Genomic DNA, 20,073 nt, shown 5'->3' with positions numbered 1-20,073 from the left:
CTCCTATTTTTTAGCTTGGTTCTTTAGGTCACGGACTCAAGACTTCTTAGTTTCCTAGGTTTTTCTATTCTCGGGGTATTAACACTGGGCTTACTCCACTTTTAAAAGCTTAGTTTCTTAGGTCATATTCCGTGAGGCGTGGTACTCTGCGAGGCTGCCCTACTCCATGCCCCCCAAATGATCGGAGACTAGTCTACATTCAGTTGTCCAGGCCAGCGAGCGAGTGCTCTACAAGTAGTACATACAAAATAAAGGAGACTAGCAAATATAAGCAGAATGGTCGGGAAGATACTCACCAACCCTGGAGAAGTTGAGGATCGGGGTCGGGTTAATATGGGTCGGAAACACATTCGTGAAAAATAAGGAAGTAGAATGGTCGGGAAGATACCAACCCTGGAGAAGTCGAGGATCAAGGTCGGGTTATTACGGGTCGAAAACCCGTTCGTGAAAAAGAAGGCATCCTTGTAGTCCCGAGAATGGTTCTCGTTGTGATGAGGAACCTTGTAGTCGAGGGATGAGTTAGTGTACTTTATCAAAGCGTAGTACCCATCCCGATTGGCCTTCTTCCTCGGGGTGGTACGGAAGCTGTAGAAGTACAGGATCTCCACTGGAAAAGGTGTGGGGCAGTTCCTCCTCCAATATAGAATGTACATTCCCGCAAGCACCTAAAAGGCGTTGGGGGAAAGTTGAAAGGGAGTTGTAACGACCCGAATTTACTATTAAGGCTAAGTGCCCGGATTATAGTGCCTGGAGGGCATAATGAGATATGCATGTTGAATTAATTGAATAAATGCATGAATATGTGGCATGCATGATATATATGATGATAGAAATATATTTATATGCATGTTTATGAGTATTAGATATGCATATGGGTCTGCTTTTGACAATAAGGGCATATTTGTAATATTGGCCCGTAGCGGGCATAAATGTTATTATATTAGTAAATGATTGAGACCACATTATCATGTGGATATATTTGCAGTATACAACTCGAGGCGATCCTAGTAAGCGGGTTAGCGGAATAGTCACAGCAGAGTTTGATACTCAGCTTAGGGTGAGCTTAGGCATATTTTGGGAAGTTTAATATATATTTGGGATTCATTGAGTAATGGGTTTATACTTGGAGATTAATTGAGCATGTTGGGATTAATTGAGAATTTATAGGACTACTCGAGGAATTAGCGAAAATGTGGCAAATGACGAAATTGCCTTCAGTGGCACTTGAGGATTTAGATTGACTTAAGGGTGATTTGGACTTTTTGGGGTTAAAGGGATATACTCAGTTTTGGGTGTTGAGACTTTAGGAAGTAATTAGAAGGAAACTCTCAGCACAATTTCTCTTCCTCTCACTCGCGCTTTCTCTCTCTCTTCCTCTTCTTGTGCCTTGAAGCTAAGGGAGATTTGTGGGAGAAAACTCAAGAAGACAAGCTGGGAATTGAGCTGGGGGAACTTGGGGGTTGAAGCTAGGATCTATCAAAGTGGTTGTTGAGGAAAAGGCTAAGAATTGAAGCTTAGGGACTAGAAAATTGAAGCTAGGATCACTGAAGGTTTTAACTCAAGGGCATAATCTACAGTAGGGGTAAGTGAATCTCTCTGTTAACTGGAATTCTAAGTTTGGTTTTGCTGTTTTTAAGTTCTAACTCTAGGTTTGGATTTTGGGCTGTGGAGTTTGCCCTAGCTATTTGTTTGGTTTTGTTGTTTTTGGTATTTGGGAACGGTTTAAATGCTTAAATCTGGTTTAGGTTAGGTCCAGGTTGAATTTGGATGAGGTTGATTTGTGAAAAACGCAGGAAATACTGGGTTTTCTGGGTTCGAAGGCCCGAGTTGCGGCCCTGTTTTTCAGGTGTAGCGACCTGCCTGTTTGAAGAGGCTGGAGACACCTCTGGTTTGCCCAGACGCCGCGGCATGGGGGAGCATGTCGCAGCCCATGTCCTCCGACAGGGAGGGCCTTGCCCTCTAACCAAGTAGCGGGTCGCGGCCCGGAGTCGGGAGGTTAAGGATTTTAGCTCGGGAACTCAAATGTTAAGGCTCGCAAGGATTTTACTAACCGATTTAGTAGAATTCGAGGTCTCGAAGGCTAGTATTTGATTCCAAAGCTTTTAAATGGTGTAGGATCTTATTGGTTATCCACTATCGCTTTGTGACTAGGTTATACCGCAAGGGCTCAGGATTAGGGATCGTGCTCGAGGCTGTCATACGCTTGTTGCTCGGGACCTGAGGTAAGAAAACTGCACCTGAGATGTAATTAGGGATTAAACCTCTTATATGAATATGTTATGAATATGAATATACATGTATTTGGTATATATGGATGGACATGCTTGTATATGCTGTCATTAATTATGTGCTATGCATTGTGTATTGTGAATATATATGTTTGCAGACCGGCCTAAGGGTGCCAAAGTCGGCTAAGAGAGCAGGGGACTCGGCCTAAGGGCGTCGGGCCTGGGTATTATACCATAAATAGAAGTGTGGTTTACAATTAATCATTTTGAGCTTGATGAGCTTGATTTACAAACCTGACTGAATTGAATATTACTGCTGGTTGGTTATTTATATCCTATCGTTAATTGAGTTTGATGATTAATATTAGTTGTGCATGCTGTTTAAAGTTTTCTTATTGAGCCTTGGCTCACGGATGCTACGTGGTGCAAGTAAGGAAAGTGATAGCGGGACCAGCCATGAGTTGGAGAGCTTCAAGCCCAGTGTGTACATATGCGGCCTGCTCGATCGCCATGTTCGGGATAGCTTGGGAGGAACTGGAGTTAAACCTTGTTTTGCCGCTTAGGACTGCTAAATTGTATTCTATTTGTCTTTTACGAGTTTGTAAACTGATTTTGGAATTCCGTGTATAAACTTAATATTTTAATAAAAAATAACCATTTTGTTGACCAAGTCTTTTAATACTTGACGTTGACTTAGTCTTTAATTACACATTTAAGTTTCAAACAACTTGCTTAGCAGGTTAAGTACTACTTTAAACGCACAATGTAACGGTCTTGGTTATCCAGAGTGTTACAACTTGGTTTCAGAGCGGTTTAGGTTTAAGGGTTCTTGAAGACTGGCTGGGCGTGTACACTTGCTGCTAAAGATAAGCTCGACTCACGGTTAGGTATCCAATGACATGATTATGTGATTAGTTGTTTAAATTGAACCTAAAGTGTCTTATCTGCATGCTACTATAAAGAGCATGATGTGTATGAATGTATTTGGTGGAAATGGGATTTGATAGCTGGTGCATGATCAATATAGATTTGTGTTTTGATATGTATATTATGTGTGATTATTGTGATTGTTTGGACCTGCCCGTGGGATAATTCTGGATATGAATATCAGGGCTAAGGGGTTAAGTCATTGATTGCGAACTGATTCAAAACGTATGTACTCAAGATAGTTAATTGGACCTGGTATCGTTAGTATGGGAGGTTGCAAATGATAGTTAGGGTCGGAACCCTCCATCTGCCCCTGGAATTCACAGTAGATGTTTGCTGGTATGCAAGTAAGACAATTAGATCAGAGTGAGGAGATTAGATTGGTGAGACAGCAGGTTCCGTCAGGGAACGCGGCCTCGTATATCTTGACAGTGATGGCACCAGTGTTGGTTCAACCTAAGGGTGGAATCAGATAAGAATTATCATATGAAAGGCGTTAGAAGCATTATCCTCCAGTTACTGAGGGAGGTTTGGGTTTGTTCAGAACTGATCAGTAGATGGGCATGGTTAGCTCTGTCCTCGATGATATGGGACGCAGTTTGAACTGCGAAGATTAATGAGTTTATCAACTCGGTTCAGAATAACAAGACAATGACAGAATATGTCAATGAATTTGGTGGATTGGCTAGATCCGCTTTTAGTTTGAAGAGGACTAAACTCTTGGATGGCCCAGAGTGTTAAGGTCGTTCCTGTGCATGAAACCTCTATCTATGTTCGGGCAGTAGGGAGGGCCTTGTTATAGAAGATGCAAGAGATGAGATATGGTTTGAGAATGTTGTAGGCAGGAAGCTCAAGCAATGGTATTCCCATTTGCGGGATCAGGTAGGGAAGATGCCCAGTAGTCGAAAAAGAAGGGCCCCTAATAGTTTTACTACTCCTGGACTTGACAGGAGGGGGTTATGGTTTACAGGATAGTCGTCGGGGCAGCAATGAGGCCTGATGAAGCTATCTAGTACGAGCCAGGTGCGGGAGACGCCATTTGGGAGGACATTGAGTGAAAGCATGTCTTTTATGTGGAACGATTGGGCATGTCTGGAAGGATTGCTCGAAATCGAAGTTGGAAGAATCGAGGAGTATAGATTACTCAATCCTAGTTTGAAGATCCGCCTTGGTATAGCCAGAGTCCGGGGCTAGTCCCTCGGAGGCAACCAATTAACTTGTTAGTTCTCGCTCCTTGTGATATAATGAACTGAATGAATTGGTGCTACGTATCTCCCAGAACAGACAGATTTGAGGCACATACTTTTGGGTTGCCACGGCATGGGGCATGAGATTTTAGTGCTTGCCGAAATATCGGTAACTGCCCGGAGAAGGGTTAGAGTACTATTGGTAAAAGGTTGATAGTAGAATTGATTAAGCTCGTCATATGAGGATTTTGAGATAATCCTGAGTAGGAACTAATCTGTTAAATAAGGGAAAACTATGGATTGAAGAGATGGTGGTAACGTCTGGATTTGAAAGGGAAGGACCCGGTTGCGTTTACGCGATGCCTAGGTATTGTGGTAGGTACCACTTGGAATATATCAGTTAGACTGAATGGAAACTGGATTGGCCAGTAAGGTTTCAGATGGGTGTACAAGGAATCGTTGAGTACGTGTCGGGATTAAGGTGTGGGTATCAAGGACAACATGAAGAACGACATTAGCTCAATGGAGGGAATTAAAGGTTCAGTTGAAGAAATATTTGATTTGAGAATTGATCAGACGGAACATCTCACCATAGGACAATCGACATCGTTTGTTAAGAATGAAGGGTTCAATTGCTTGGTTGCAAGATAGGACAATATTCTCAGGAATTGACCCTCGATCTGGTTATTACCAGCGGAGGATCAAGGAAAATGACATTTCAGGAATTACTTCTTGCACCGAGTAGGATGTGATAGGTTTTCAGTGAAGGATCTTAACTGACAAATGCTTCAACGACACAGGTAAGTTCGAAAAGCAGAGAGTACAGGAATGACATGGACAAGACATATTCAGATTGATTAGGGATGTGTTGGTTTACTCCCAGTTAAAAATAGAACGTGAATGACCACTTCGTTGATAACACTAAGATTGATGAAGCGGGATTACGGGTAAGGCTCCAGAAAGAGTAAGCTTCGTTTCTTCAAAGGTATTCAAGGTCACGTTATAGAAAGTGATGGGATTATGTATGAAGGAGCTCAGTCAGAAGCCACAAAGAAATTATCGAAGAACGCCAGTGGGGTGAGAAGTACAAAGAGACCGATAAGACACGTCAGCTACTACTTGAAGTATCTTCGAAGACAACTATACCCAAGATTGAGGTAACACAAGAACCTAAATTTTGTCCGAATGGATAGTTTCGTACCAGATTTTTAGAAGATAGAATAAAGATTGGTTAGCACACTATGCTCTTAGACTATGTATGCAGTGGACTGATACAGGAGGACAGCAGGATGGATATTATCCTTGCTTAAGACATAGAACTATAGGGTGGTGCATCAAAGATAAGAGTATGTCCGTGTACAGACTAAAAGGAATAATTGTTCATGCTTCACAGCAGATGAAGGGAAAAGAACACAGGTTCTACACGGTACATTAGGTTGGTGGTAATACCAGATAGCCATAGTTAGGGAGCGGTGACGGCACCTATGGAATAGTAGTGCGTGCACTAGTATAAGGAATTAAAGTGTTTGATCACTCATAGAGGAATAATCATGAGATTAAGGCCCTAGTGGGAATTAATGGGTGAGACACATTGGAAACCCTTGATTGCGGAGACAAAATTAACATGGAAACTGACATCCTAAGTTGGAAAGATATGTGCCAGTTGGATAGGACGCTACGAATTACAGTAAAGTCAGACGAGGTAACGACCAAGATTGCTATAGAACCTGCAGTTGATAGTTGGCAGATATACCTCTATGAACAATGAAATACAGACACAAGATCTTGTAGGAATGACTCAGAATCCTACCATTTTAGTATGAATGGATTAAGGTATGAAGATCGAATGAGTGATTCGATAGAACCTAGCGCTGAGGTAGATATTCTAGATGAATATTGTATCCAAGAATTTGAATGGATATTAAGATCTAAAATTTGTATATTGGAAGGTAAAAAGGTATAGTGAAGGACCGTAAGGGTGGACTACATTAGACTGCAAGTAAGATGATTGGATATGAAAAGTTGACTCAACAGGTTGAGTTAACACACCTTGGTTTGTGTGAACAGGTGTTGCAATAATGCATATGGGCGAAGGGAGACTGTATGCCTCCGTGAGACACCAAAGTCGACGGTGTCAGACTGAGACCCTTTATTTCCCCAGTTTTAGAAAAAGGTTATGGGGACAAAGAGTATAAGATTGAGACTAAGAATTATTAGTTACTTTAAGATAGATTGACAATTTGAAGGAATGACTTTAAGAGCTGTACAACGAATGTGTAATTAGTTGGGGCATAAAGATAAATATGGTCCCTTGATTGAATGGTCATAGTGATGGAAGCTAGTCAACGGCTAGGGTGATTCTGAATAAGATACAGTGAGATAGGGAGCGAGAAGCACTTGTTCCAAGTAAGAGAATGACAGATAGGAAGTATTATGGTTCAGAATTGGTTTGGAGAAACCAATGAAGTTATTAGGATTATTAGGGCAGAAATGTCTGCCTATTTAAAAGGACATAAGAGTTCACAAATCTCAAGTATGGGAACACAAAGTTCCAGGATGGGAGACTTTTGCATCTCTCCAAGTATTGTGGACTAGAAAGGATAAGATATTTTGGGAAGGAAAAAGGAGTTTTAACTCCTAATTTAATAGACTTCTGAGATCTTATCGAGGACTAGGCCAAGAGCTTACAGATTAGTCTTACCCTAGTATGGGTGGTGGTTCATAAAGTGTTATTGGTGCCAATGTCAAGGAAAGAAGTGTAAGATATTATTGCTGATAGGGTGAGGTGACCCTAGGAATTCAGTAAAATTTACCGAGCAAAGGAAACTTAATGGAGTTTGTGATGAATGGGATTTAGTCTTATGGAATAAGACTGTCATTCTATTGAGAATGTTTACTAAGGGATAAAGTCTTATAGTCAAATTTGCAGGGTTGGTATCCCAAGGTGATTGAATAAATTTTGAGGACGAAATTCCAATAAGGAGGGGATAGTTGTAACGACCCGAATTTACTATTAAAGCAAAGTGCCTGGATAACAGTGCCTGGAGGGCATAATGAGATATGCATGTTAAATTAATTGCATAAATGCGTGACTATGTGACATACATGATATATATAATGATAAGAATATATTTATATGTATATTTATGAGTATTAGATATGCATGTGGGCTTGCTTTTGACAATAAGGACATATTTGTAATATTGGCCCGTAACGGGCATAAATGTTATTATATGTAAGCAAATGATTGAGACCACATTATTATGTGAATATATTTGCAGTATACGGCTCGAGGCGATCCTAGTGAGCGGATTAGCGAAATAGTCACAGCGGGGTTTAGTACCCGGCTTGGGGTGAGCGTAGGGGTATTTTTGAAAGTTTAATGTATATTTGGGATTCATCGAGTAATGGGTAAGTATTTGGAGATTAATTGGGTCTGTCAAGATTAATTGAGAATTTATAGGACTACTCGAAGAGTTAGCACAAATGTAGCAAATGACAAAATTGCCCTTAGTGGCACTTGAGGATTTAGATTGACTTAAGGGGCAATTTGGACTTTTTGGGGTTAAAGGGATATACTCAGTTTTGGGTGCTAAGACTTTAGGAAGTAATCAGAAGGAAACTCTCAGCACAATTTCCCTCCCTCTCACTCACGTGCTCTCTCTTCCTCTTCTTGTGCCTTGAAGCTAAGGGAGATTTGTGGGAGAAAAACTCAAGAAGACAAGCTGGGAATTGAGTTGTATTGGGGAGCTTCAGGGGCGGTGTGTACATATGCGGCCTGCTCGATCGCCACGGTTGGGATAGCTTGGGAGGAACTGGGGTTAAACCCTGTTTTGCCGCTTAGGACAGCTAAATTGTATTCTATTTGTCTTTTATGAGTCTGTAAACTGATTTTGGGATCCCGTGTACAAACTTAATATTTTAATGAAAAATAACCATTTTGTTGACCAAATCTTTTAATACTTGACCTTGACTTAGTCTTTAATTACATTTAAATTTCAAACAACTTGCTTAGCAGGTTAAGCACTATTTTAAACACAATGTAACAGTCTTGGTTATCCAGAACGTTACAGGAGCTATCTCTACGAACTTTAGGAAGTCTACAAAATATTGGGTAGGGGTAGGGTAGCCCCAACCATCAAGTGGGCTTGGCTTCAGACGCTAAGACCATTCATGTTGTGGGGCGCCTTCTCGGATTCACGACAAAGGCGCACCAAACATCTTTCCTCGATTGCGTAATGCCTCATGATGGCCTCCAAGGCCTCAGGGTGTCGGAGCAAGATGCGGTATTCCTCTGCTTCAAACCCGTCGGCCTCGAACAGGGGCTCGGTTGACTCCCTCCACGGTCAACCCCCTCTGAACCGATAGCGCTGGGCCTCTCCGCTGCCGGGCCATCAGCACGGACAACTAGTTCCCTAACTGGTTCTCGGGCCTCCGCCCTCGCGCCATCTTGTTGTACGTAGTGTTCTCAGGCCATGTCGAGGATGTCCTAATCGAAGTGGTAAAAACATTGTTCGTGTAGCAGTCGTAGTTCTCAAACAACTGAGACGAAAATCAAGCAGTTAGTATTTTGACCAAAGAAAAGAGGGTCAAAACACGAGAAACCCTAACACTACTGCTCGAGGGGAAGAGAATAGGATTTCTAAGGACTAGGGGTGTCCTCGGGGCCAATGAACATCACCGGAATCTGAGAATTTTCCAGATTCTGATCGAATGCCCAGACAGGCAAAAATTGCATAAGGTGTCAGTAGGCCAATTTTGGTCACTTCTAACATCAAAATCTGCCTAAGAAGACCTATAGAAGGTCAAAATAGCCCCTCTAGCGCCACAAACGCACATCCCTAAGCATGCACCTGAACTCTCAACGGAAGCACCAAAATCATCGACGAAAGACCTAGAGGGTCAGCACGTGGCGTGGCTTTCCAGAGGAACGTCAGTGAAAACCCAAATATCTTCCCCTCGAAGACCTTTCAAATTACTCCTCTCAATCTAAGTCTCCACTGCCCGGGGGCGAGTAAAAACTTGGGGGGCAAATGTTGTCCGTATTTTCACCACGAGACCTTTCAGAGGAACGTCAGTGAAAACCCAAATATCTCCCCCTCGAAGACCTTTCAAATTACTCCTCTCAATCTAAGTCTCCACTGCCCGAGGGCGAGTGAAAACTTGGGGGGCAAATGTTGTCCGTATTTTCACCACGAGACACATGGCAATTAGGAGCAATTAACGACAAGATAAGTCATGAGGCACTCAGAGTGTGAACTCCAGGAAACCCAAACCGACCAAGGGGTGGATGTCTCCAGGTAAAGCCACGCCTTGAGGCGAGGATGTCTCCAGGTGAGGCCACATCCCGAGGAGCTCTCTTCACTAGCCCATCTCCAAGGTCTAGGATGCTAGTCCTCGGACCAGAAATAACTGCCAGGTGTCCGTCACTGTAGGTATGGGCCACCAGAAGATATCATCTAACAACTTTTGGTAAGCCTCGATTAGTGGTGTCGAAGTCATACTCTCGACAATCGGCATTTCTCACGCCGCCGCCTGACATGGGCGAATGTGCGCCGCACCCTAACAGTTAGACATGTTCCCCATAAAGTTGGTACACAACTTTCTGCAATGGGCCCCGTGCAATCCACCTGGGCTGTAGTCTCTATTTAGTGCAACATTTTTTGTATTAATTCAGCATTAATAACTCATAATGGGGGAGTTTGTATTAATGATAGATGGCTAACATTAATAACCCCAGCATCTATAAATAGGGCTGGGGCATCTCCTTGTAAAAGGTCCGAATTTTAGAGAGAGATTTTGTAACTCATTGCAATATATACCCTGCCTGAGAACTACCATTAAAGTTTGCTCAAATAAGCTTCAAGCTCACTAAATACCAGACTCATGGACTAGGCCCTTTTATAGCTTGAATCACGTAAAATCCTTGTGTTCTTGTCTATTACTTTCTTTAAACTCTCGGATTAGGTTATGGCGAAAAAATGCTGTCAGCAAATATAAATTGAAAATTTTATTTCCCTGTTATTTTATTAACGCTACAAAGCCAAACTCCAAAGCAGTAATTAATCCCTAGAAACAAAGCAATAAATATAACACTTTTATGTATGTATATATATATATATATATATTTAAATATGAACAGGTAAACTTGTTCCCAAATTATATATTTTACCTATTTGTCAATGATATTATCTCAGGCAGCTCAACGGGTAATAGATGTGCATCTGCATAAAACCATCATTCAGCAAGAAGATACAGCCATCATATGGGTGCAACACAGAAACAATATTTCACAACATCAATAAAGAACCCGAGAGGCTGAGAGCACCATGAGAGCCTATTCCACATTACAAGCATGCTTTACATGCGCAACACCAAGTATTGCAATAAGGAAAACAGGAATTTTAACCGTGCAAATAACCAGCTCAAATACAGTTTTAGGTACTTCACAACTCAATGAAGTTTGCTAAAATATTTCTTTCATTTATGGCATAAAATTCTTCTACTCAATTGAAGATTAAGCACAATAAAAAATATAGGTAGCAATCTTCAGGAAGTACTGCTTGAAATTTTAATGTGGCAAAAAGTTTCCAATTTAAATTTAGTATTACACAATCTGCTCATGACAGAGGTAAATTTTAAATTTACTGTGCTGCAAAAAGTTGTGTTCCTAAATCAACCACAATTGTTTACTGAAATAAACTTTAAATTAATTGTTGATTACTTTTCCTTGTTTTTTCCCCCAATAAAATGCCAGAAAAGCTTATTCTAACAGAAAGAACAAGGTAAGCAACTGCTTCCTTGTCATTTTCACAAAACATATCGCTCAAAATGATCGTATGTAAAGTTGCACTCTTATGTTTATGTTAGAAGTGCACTTTAGCTTCAGAATCTAACTTAATTGAATATTATGGTAAGATTTATATCAAAATATGGCACATAAGAAACTCTTTGAATGGCAGTTGTTGCTTAAGTCATCACAAAAAGGCTCCTAATTATCTATTAAACTTCAACAAATTCCAGGAAATGTCCACAATTAGAAACACGTTATCTTTATTCAATTCTCAAGCTTTATCTATTAATGTGTTTCATTGGAAGCATTGCAAGGAAATAGCAATTAAACCATTTGAACATAAATTGAAATGCCAACCACATACCCAGTGAAGGGGGCTTCGATGCAAAGTGAATTGAACCTAGAGTTGAAGATTTAGAGAAAGCAAGAAGTATCATACGCCCATCAGGGTCCCATGTTGCTCCCTGACATAAAAAGACACTAGTATCAATATGGAAAGAAAACTGTACATACACAATAAGCAACATCGAAGACAATCAATGGAATGACAAAACAATATGTAGTTTTCTGAGTTTGGAGATAAACTTTTCCTCTTATTTCAATCATAAAAATATACAAGTATATATAGAAAAGTCAAATACAAAATTCCCTAGAACATCTCCTAAAAATCAGGCTCTAGTTAATACCCACAATTGTCAGATATACAAAATCACTAAAACAGGAAACTAATCCCTAAGAATCAAATATACAGCTATATACACGTTGTACACAAGCCTAGGTTGATATTCTACACTCCCCCTCAAGCTAGGCTATATATGTTCTCCCATCCAAGTATAGTACTTAGCTTGGTGAGATTGGGGCAAAACAATGCTTAAGTTATAATGTCTGCTGCTTGTTGTCCAGAAGGAACATAGTTGTGTGTGATAGTCTTGCTTTCAATTTACTCAATAATGAAGTGTCTATCAATCTCCACATGCTTAGTCCATGATCTTGATGGAGTCTGATGTTTCAATCTTTACATCGTTCATTAGCTGTTGTAACCAAATTCCTTCACAAATGCCTAAGGCTAAAGCACGAAACTCTGCCTCGATGCTACTCCGAGCTACCACTGCTTGCTTCTTGCTACACCATGTCACTAGATTCCCCCAAACAAATGAACAATATCCTGAAGTGGATTTTCGGTCACAAGGGGATCCAGCCCAATCAGCATCTGTATAAACCTCCAAGGTTCGATTTATTGTTCTCTAGAACATGAGTCATTTCCCAAGATCCTTCTTCAAGTATCTTAAGGATGGGGTAAATTGCCTCCAAGTGATCCATTGATGGGTTGCTCATAAACTGACTCACAATGCTAACAACAAAACCTATATCTGAGCGTGTATGAGTTAGAGATATCAACTTACCCACCATGCGTTGGTACTGTCCCTTATCGGCCGCCAACTCATCTATTCAAGGCATCATTTTAGTATTAGGATCCATAGAAGTTTCAACAAGTTTGCACCCAATCATATGTCGATTTCACACAAGTGATCTAGAACATACTTGCGTTTTGAAACTGAGATTCCCTGTCTGCTTCGTGCAACTTCCATTCCAAGGAAACATTTTAACAACCCCAAGTCTTTGATCTCGAATTCCTTGGATAATTGACTCTTGAGTCTCATCATTTCTTCTTCATAGTTTCTTGTGAGAATTATGCCATCAAAGTAAACTATTAAGACTGTGATTCTCCCATTTGGGAAGTGCTTCACAAATAGGGTATATCTGCCTGTGCCTGGGAGTATCCATCCTGTTTAAGAGCCTTGGTGAATTTATCAAACCACACTCTAGGAGATTGTTTAAGTACATATAATACCTTTCGTAGCTTGCAGCCTTTACCCTGTGTCTCCGTTGTCTCAAAGCCACAGGGTACATCCATATAGACTTCCTCAATTAGATCTCCATTCAAGAAAGCATTCTTGACATCAAGTTGGAACAGTGGCCAATCGCTATTAGCTGCAATGGTCAACAAGACACGAACTGTATTGAGCTTTGCTACCGTAGCAAAATCTCCCTGATAATCAATCCCATATGACTGAGTGAACCCTTTTGCCACAAGCCGAGCTTTTTATCTTTCTATACCCCCATTTGCTTTCTGTTTGACTGAGAATATCCATTTACATCCTACTGTTTTCTTCTCAGGAGGAAGTTCTGTTAATGCCCAAGTACCATTCTTTTCAAGTGCCATATACTCTTCAAGTGTAGCCTTGCACCACTTTAGAACCTGTAGAGCCTCATACACCGATTTGGGAATTGTGATATGTCTAGGGATGTCACAAAAGCCCGAAATGTTGGTGATAAATTTGCATAAGAGATGCGATTACGAATGGAATGTTGAGTACATGATCGAACACATTTTCTTTGTGCAATAGGGAGGTCCAACTTCGGATCATAATCTGAATTTAACTAGGAACCAGAATCTGATTCATCTTGTACTTCTTCAGGCTCGACTTGGCTTAGGAGAAGCTCTTGACTTTGCTGATTTGGTACAGGCAGAGCGGAATTGTTCCCTCTACCATAAACTTTTATGGCATCATCAAGAAGATGAAGATGTCTAGGATAGACCATGGGAGATTGGGCAAGGATGGATTTTTCTGGTGAGGAAGGGGATGCATGTTGGAGGAAATCTAATCCTGGACTTGAAACTGGAATCAGGATTGGAGTGTTAGATGGAGAAGATAGAGTAGAGGAAAGCGATGGTTGTTCAAGAAGTGAAGACCAATCCCAATTTTGTGATTCACTTGTGTTCTCCCCCTAAATTGCATAATGGGAGTAGAAGGGGCTTTATTCAAAGAAAGTAACATCCATGCTGTTATAAAATTTTCGAGTGATGGGAGAGACATTTTGTAGCCTTTTTGATTGGCGGAACACCAAAGAAATATGCAATTTAGTGCACGAGCATCAAATTTACCACAGAATTAAGAATGAATATGAACAAAGGCAGTGCAACCAAAAAGTTTGAAGTGGATCTAGGACACGAGACGTGAGGTAGAGTATAGATTTTGAAATATCTGTAATGGTGAGTGAAATCTGAGGACACGAGAAGGCATACGATTGATGAGGTATGTTGCGGTTAGAATAGCCTCGCCTCAAAAAATTTTAGGAAGATTGGTTTGAACATGCCGATTTTTCCTTTCTGCCACACCATTTTGTTGTAGTGTGACACACATGAACTTTGTTAAACAACACCATGAGATTTGAGATATGAACCAAGACTTGAATTAAAGAAGTCTTCGGCATTATCAGTTTTAAGAATTTGAATTTTTGCTCTAAATTGGGTTTTGACCATGACATGGAATTGTTGGAAGATGTGTTTGGTTTTTTATTTTTCTTTCATAAGAAATGTCCAGCATAGTCTTGTATGATCATCTACCAACAGCAAAAACTATCTAGCGCCACTCATACTAGAAATAAGGAATGGCCCCCAAATATCCCCGTGAATTAAAGAGAAAGGGTGACTGGGTTTGTATGATCGTGGTGAATAAGGCAGAGAAGTCATCGGAGAAGGACTGGAGTGGACGGCACCAGAGAAGGCAATCGAAGTGAGAAAAAAAAAATCAGGAAGAGGATCAGATTGTCACTGCTCTGATACCATGTAGTTTTTGAGTTTGGAGATAAACTTTTTCTCTTATTTCAATCGTAAATATATACCAGTACATAAAGAAAATTCAGATACAAAACCCCCAGAATATCTCCTAAAAGTCGGGCTCTAGATGATACCCACAACTGTCATATATACAGAATCACAAAAATAGGAAACTAATCCTTTATAATCAAATATACAACTACATACCTAAGAATCAAATATACAACTATATACACATTGTACACAAGTCTAGGTTGACATTCTGCACAATATGTTATACATCAAATCAAAAAAATAAGATCACATTATGTACGAGATTGTCAAATGACATTAATACATTCAATTTTCTACCGAAAATCTTTTATCGACATCAATCAAATCTCAAATCATTTATTCATATACTTGTGTTCCAGGGAACACAATTTCTTCACATCCCCACCCAAATAATCTAAATAATGTCCACTTTAATAATAATAATAAAATCTCTATCCATTGAATAGCATTCCTTTGTTGTACTATCAAATTGACAATACTTTTGTGTTCAAAGAAAATGACCAATCATTGTGATTTAGACAATTTGATCAAACTAACCATTTATAAAAAAGGAAGAAAAAAACATATATTTATACATATTGTTTTGGTATAAGAGCAAATATGAAACATTTCCTTGTATTTCATTGAGAAAATAACGTGTTTATGTACAAATTAGAAAAGTTATTCTAGGAAACTAAGAGAATATAAGAAACTAAAATAATTACAATTAATCATAATTTATGGCTAATTTACAACTAATATATATATTCTAACACTCTCCCTCAAGCTGGAGCATAAATGTTAATCATACCTAGCTTGTTACAAAGATAATCAACCTACAACCCATTTAAAGGCTTTGTGAAGATGTCTCCTAGTTGTTCTCCAGTCTTCACATATCATGTGGAGATCAAGTCTTATTAGCACAACACAATTTTGTTGGTGCTGAAGTTTTAAGTCCTACTTCAATCAATAACTGATATATCCACATTATCTTCACACAAACTGTATCATAGCCTTATATTCTGGCTCTGCACTGTATCGTGACACAACATTTTGCTTCTTATTCTTCTAAGAGACCAAATTCCCTCCAACAAAAATACAATAACCTGAAGTGGATCTTCTATCCACCTAGGAACCTGCCCATTATGCATCTAAGAAACACTCAATATGAGTGGGCCCATGAACCAACACGATACCTCACCCTTGGTGTTCCTTTCAAGCAACACAAAATTTGTTCTAAAGTTGTCCAAAGATGAATTGTTGGGATGACATAAACTAACTAGCAACACTAACTGAGAATGCAATATCTGGACAAGTAACGGTAAGGTAATTCAACTTTCCAACCAACCTGCGATATTTTCCAAGGTCTTCAAATGGTTCCCCCATCTCCTGTAAGGTGCACATTTGGACTCATTGGAGTACTACAAGGTTTTTGCTCCCAATTTTCCTGTCTCAGTCAATAAGTCAAGGGCATATTTTCACTGAGACAGAAAAATACAAACTCCCAAGAAATACATGAGCACCCCCAAATCCTTCGTGTGAAACTAAGTATGAATGAAAGACTTAAAGGATGAGATTTCTCTAGTATCATTTCCAATAATAACAATGTCATCCACATACACAACTAACAGAATAATACCAGTAGTTGATCATTTATAGAACACAGAATGGTCTGAGTTGCTTTTCAACATACCAAATTTCTCAACAACCTCACTAAATTTTCCAAACCAAGCACAAGGACTTTGTTTCAAACCATATAAAGATTTTCAAAGATGATAGACTCGCCCTGACTCCCTCTGAACAACAAAACTCGAAGGTTGCTCCATATACACCTCCTAAAGATCACCATGAAGGAAAGCATTTTTGATATCTAACTGATGTAAAGGCTAATGATGAGTAGCTGCCATGGAAATATAAACAATCGAATAGATGTCAACTTAGCAACAGGAGAAAAAGTATCACAATACTCCACTCCATAGGTTTGAGCATAACCCTTAGCAACAAGACAGGCATTCAATCGATCAATTGACCCATCTGGATTGACTTTAACAATTAATAACCATTTGCACCCTATGGCCCGTTTTCCTGAAGGTATATCAACCAAGTCCCAAGTATCATTGTCATTTAAGGCATTCATCTCTTCTATCATTGCATTATGCCAACCAAGATGAGATATGGTTTTACGAACAATCCTAAGAATAGAGATACAATCAAGAGAAGCAATAAAAGAGCAAGAGGAAGATGACAAGTGATTATAAGAAACAAAAGAAGAAATAGGTAAAGTGCACTGACGCTTACCTTTACGTAATGCAATAGGAAGATCATCGCTTGGGACCAGATCTGATGATGAAGAAGCAGGTTCAGGACATGAAACAAGAGGTGGAAGCCTGGAGTACACTTTAATAGGAGGCATGTCGGGAGTTGTGGCTGAGACAGGTTGAGTAATAGGAGACTCGTCGGGAAGTGTGTCAAGGTTACAAGATGTGGTTGAGACAGGTTGAGTAATAGGAGACTCATCGGGAAGTGTTTCACAGTCAGAAGATGTGATAGAATATACAAACAAATCATCATCCTCCCCCAGACGAGTAAGAATAGATGAAGACGAAAAGTAAGGTGTGTTTTCCATGAAAGTAACATCCATTGAGTCAAGATATTTATAAAGATTGGGACAATAACACCTATACTATTTTTGAAGACGAGAATAACCAAGGAATACACACTTTAAGCACTTGGGATCTAATTTGGTGACATGTGGACGAACATCTCATGCAAAACAAGTGCTACCAAATATCCTAGGATCAACAGTAAACAATGACTTACCGAGAAAAAGGATTTCCGAAATGAACCATAAAATAGACTAAACCCTAATTTGTGTTTGTTCTAAACCCCCAAAAGAAAAACCCTAATTTTGTAACAAAATTCGAATTTCGCAAGTTAAATGCTCTAATACCATGTAACAAGAGGTGAAGACAATTGTATTTCATTGAGAAATAACATGTATTTATATACAAACTAGAGAAGCTATTCTGGGAAACTAGGAGACTATAGGAAACTAAAATAATTACAATTAATCCTAATTTATAGCTAATATATATTCTAACAGCTATCAAACGAACAGAGCACCCAATCCCTTGTCCTTTCGACCAAGCTAACCCAGGCTCTCCTCAGCTTTCTCATGCTTGCTTGTGGATCCTCTAGATGGTTCATTCTATTTCGTGCAACTATACTCGTGACTCCAGTTTGCTCTGACCATCTGTTTCATCAACACCGTAAAGCATTCTGTTTGTTTTTCCATGGATTAAATACTGTCTGTGGCTTCTGGTCCATCTCCGGAAATTTCTGTAGTTGCTCCAATGTCGAAATCTAGGAGCGATTCTCCTCCAAATTGCTTTCAAGAACACTAATTCCCCCATCCATCTTTGTGGAAATACTAGTTTACAGTTGTAAATACAGTAGTCAGATTTATTTCTATAATAAGATGACTTTGGGTATTTGTTACCCAAATCTAATTTGTTTGTATTTTCTATATTTATGTTTTTTGTTATTGTAATTGCTAAGTTTATGGGATCACATTTATAGCATTGATCCTAGGGTTTGTATATATCTTTTATATAATAGGAGTATGAACACAAATATATATATCAGAAAAAGAGAAGAATTTCAAACTTCTCCCTTCAATCTCTCTATTTTTTTCACATGGTATCAAAGCATTTTCTTTAGTTTAGCCGTGACAAAGTATGGTATGGCCACCAACAAGGAAGCTACAAATGTTTCCTCTGAAACTACAAGCAATCATGAGATTTCTGCCAACAACCATGGGACTTCTGACTCAAATAACCATGGTATTTCAGAGGAATTTGTTTTGCCTATTATAGGTCACAAACTTAATAGGCACGACTATATTCAATGGTCGCATTTAGTCATGTTTGTAAGTGGTCGTGGCAAAGATGACTATCTCACAGGGGCTGCTATCCAACCAGCAAAGGAGGATTCAACATTTAAAAGATGGAAGGTTATGTCATGGTTAATCAATTCCATGACTAATGAGGTTGGAGAAGACTTCATGCTTTATGAAACTGCTCAAGAAATATGGGAATCAGCAAAGGAGATGTATTCAGACAAGGAAGATACTGCAGAAGTTTTTGAGATAGAAGGCATAATTCAGGATCTACGCCAAGGAGACCTTTCTGTCACTCATTATTATAGTCTCCTCAATTGATATTGGCAAAAAGGTTAGACTATTTTGAGAAACATGACTGGGACTGCAGTGGTTGTGCAGCCAAATACAAGCAGATTTTGGCAAAGAAACGTATTTACAAATTTTTTAAAGGGCTAAATAAAGACCTTGATGAGGTGTGTGGCAGGATCTTAGCAACCAAACCTTTCCCAAACATCAGAGAGGTGGCTTCTGAAGTTTGTCAAGAAGAAAGCTGCAAGAAAGTCATGTTAGGTCCCAAAACAACTCATCCTCGACCTAAGAGTTCGGCTCTTGCTGGTCGTGGTCAACACTTCTCTTCCAATAAAAACCAAAGAAAAGGAGGAAGGCCTTGGTGCTCCCACAGCAAACGACCTGGTCACACAAAGGAAACATGTTGGAAAATTCATGGCAGGGCTGCTGATTGGAAGCTTTTGTTGAAGAAAAGGAGGCTAAACCTGAACCAAGTATATTCAGCAAGGAGCAACTTGAATTACTCCAGAAAATGATCGATCAACCTAACCAAGGTGCATCATCTTCCAACAATGTAATCGGATCCGGTTCTTTGGCTCAGAAAGGTAATTTTCTTACTGCTCTAAAGGTGAGAAAAGAAAAACTAAATCAATGGATTGTAGACTCTGGTGCTTCAGATCACATGACCGGAGATGCTACATAATTTCAAAATTACAAACCTTGTGTTGGAAACTTTACCGTTCGTATTGCTGATGGCTCTCTCTCAAAAGTGGCTGGCATAGGCTCCGTTATGATTTCTCAAGATCTTATTCTGGAATTTGTTCTTTTAGTTCCTAATTTGGATTGTAATTTGTTATCTATTAGTAAACTCACTCATAATAAAAATTGTGTTGCTAATTTCTCTCATAATGGTTTTTTTTTTTTTTGGGCGATTGGCAATGCTAATATGTGTTCGAGTCTCTACATCCTCAAGGTTGTGAATCACCCTGAAAGACAACCTCACACAACAGTTTGTGACAAAAAATCCTACTCTGTTACTATTTCAATCTCCAATAAAGATAGTGATGTTATGTTGTGGCCATATCGCTTAGGTTATCCAAATTTCATGTACCTTA

General features: G+C 39.5%; 1 protein-coding gene across 1 annotated transcript in view; it reads right to left on the bottom strand.

Annotated features, from left to right (window-relative positions):
* The window catches only part of LOC133823242 (aladin), a 48,354-nt gene that overhangs the window by 13,374 nt on the left and 14,907 nt on the right, over positions 1-20,073 (bottom strand). The window contains exons 10-11 of the mRNA XM_062255903.1: positions 11,500-11,599; positions 10,515-10,566 (exon numbers count right to left, since the gene is read on the bottom strand). Coding sequence (XP_062111887.1) covers positions 10,515-10,566; positions 11,500-11,599 — 152 coding nt within the window. The remainder of the gene's footprint in view (positions 1-10,514; positions 10,567-11,499; positions 11,600-20,073) is intronic.

This window comes from Humulus lupulus, chromosome 3 (genome assembly GCF_963169125.1).
Source record: "Humulus lupulus chromosome 3, drHumLupu1.1, whole genome shotgun sequence".
Taxonomy (NCBI): domain Eukaryota; kingdom Viridiplantae; phylum Streptophyta; class Magnoliopsida; order Rosales; family Cannabaceae; genus Humulus; species Humulus lupulus.
Note: the sequence above shows the minus strand (reverse complement) of the source record. Positions and strands in the feature narration are given on the sequence as shown.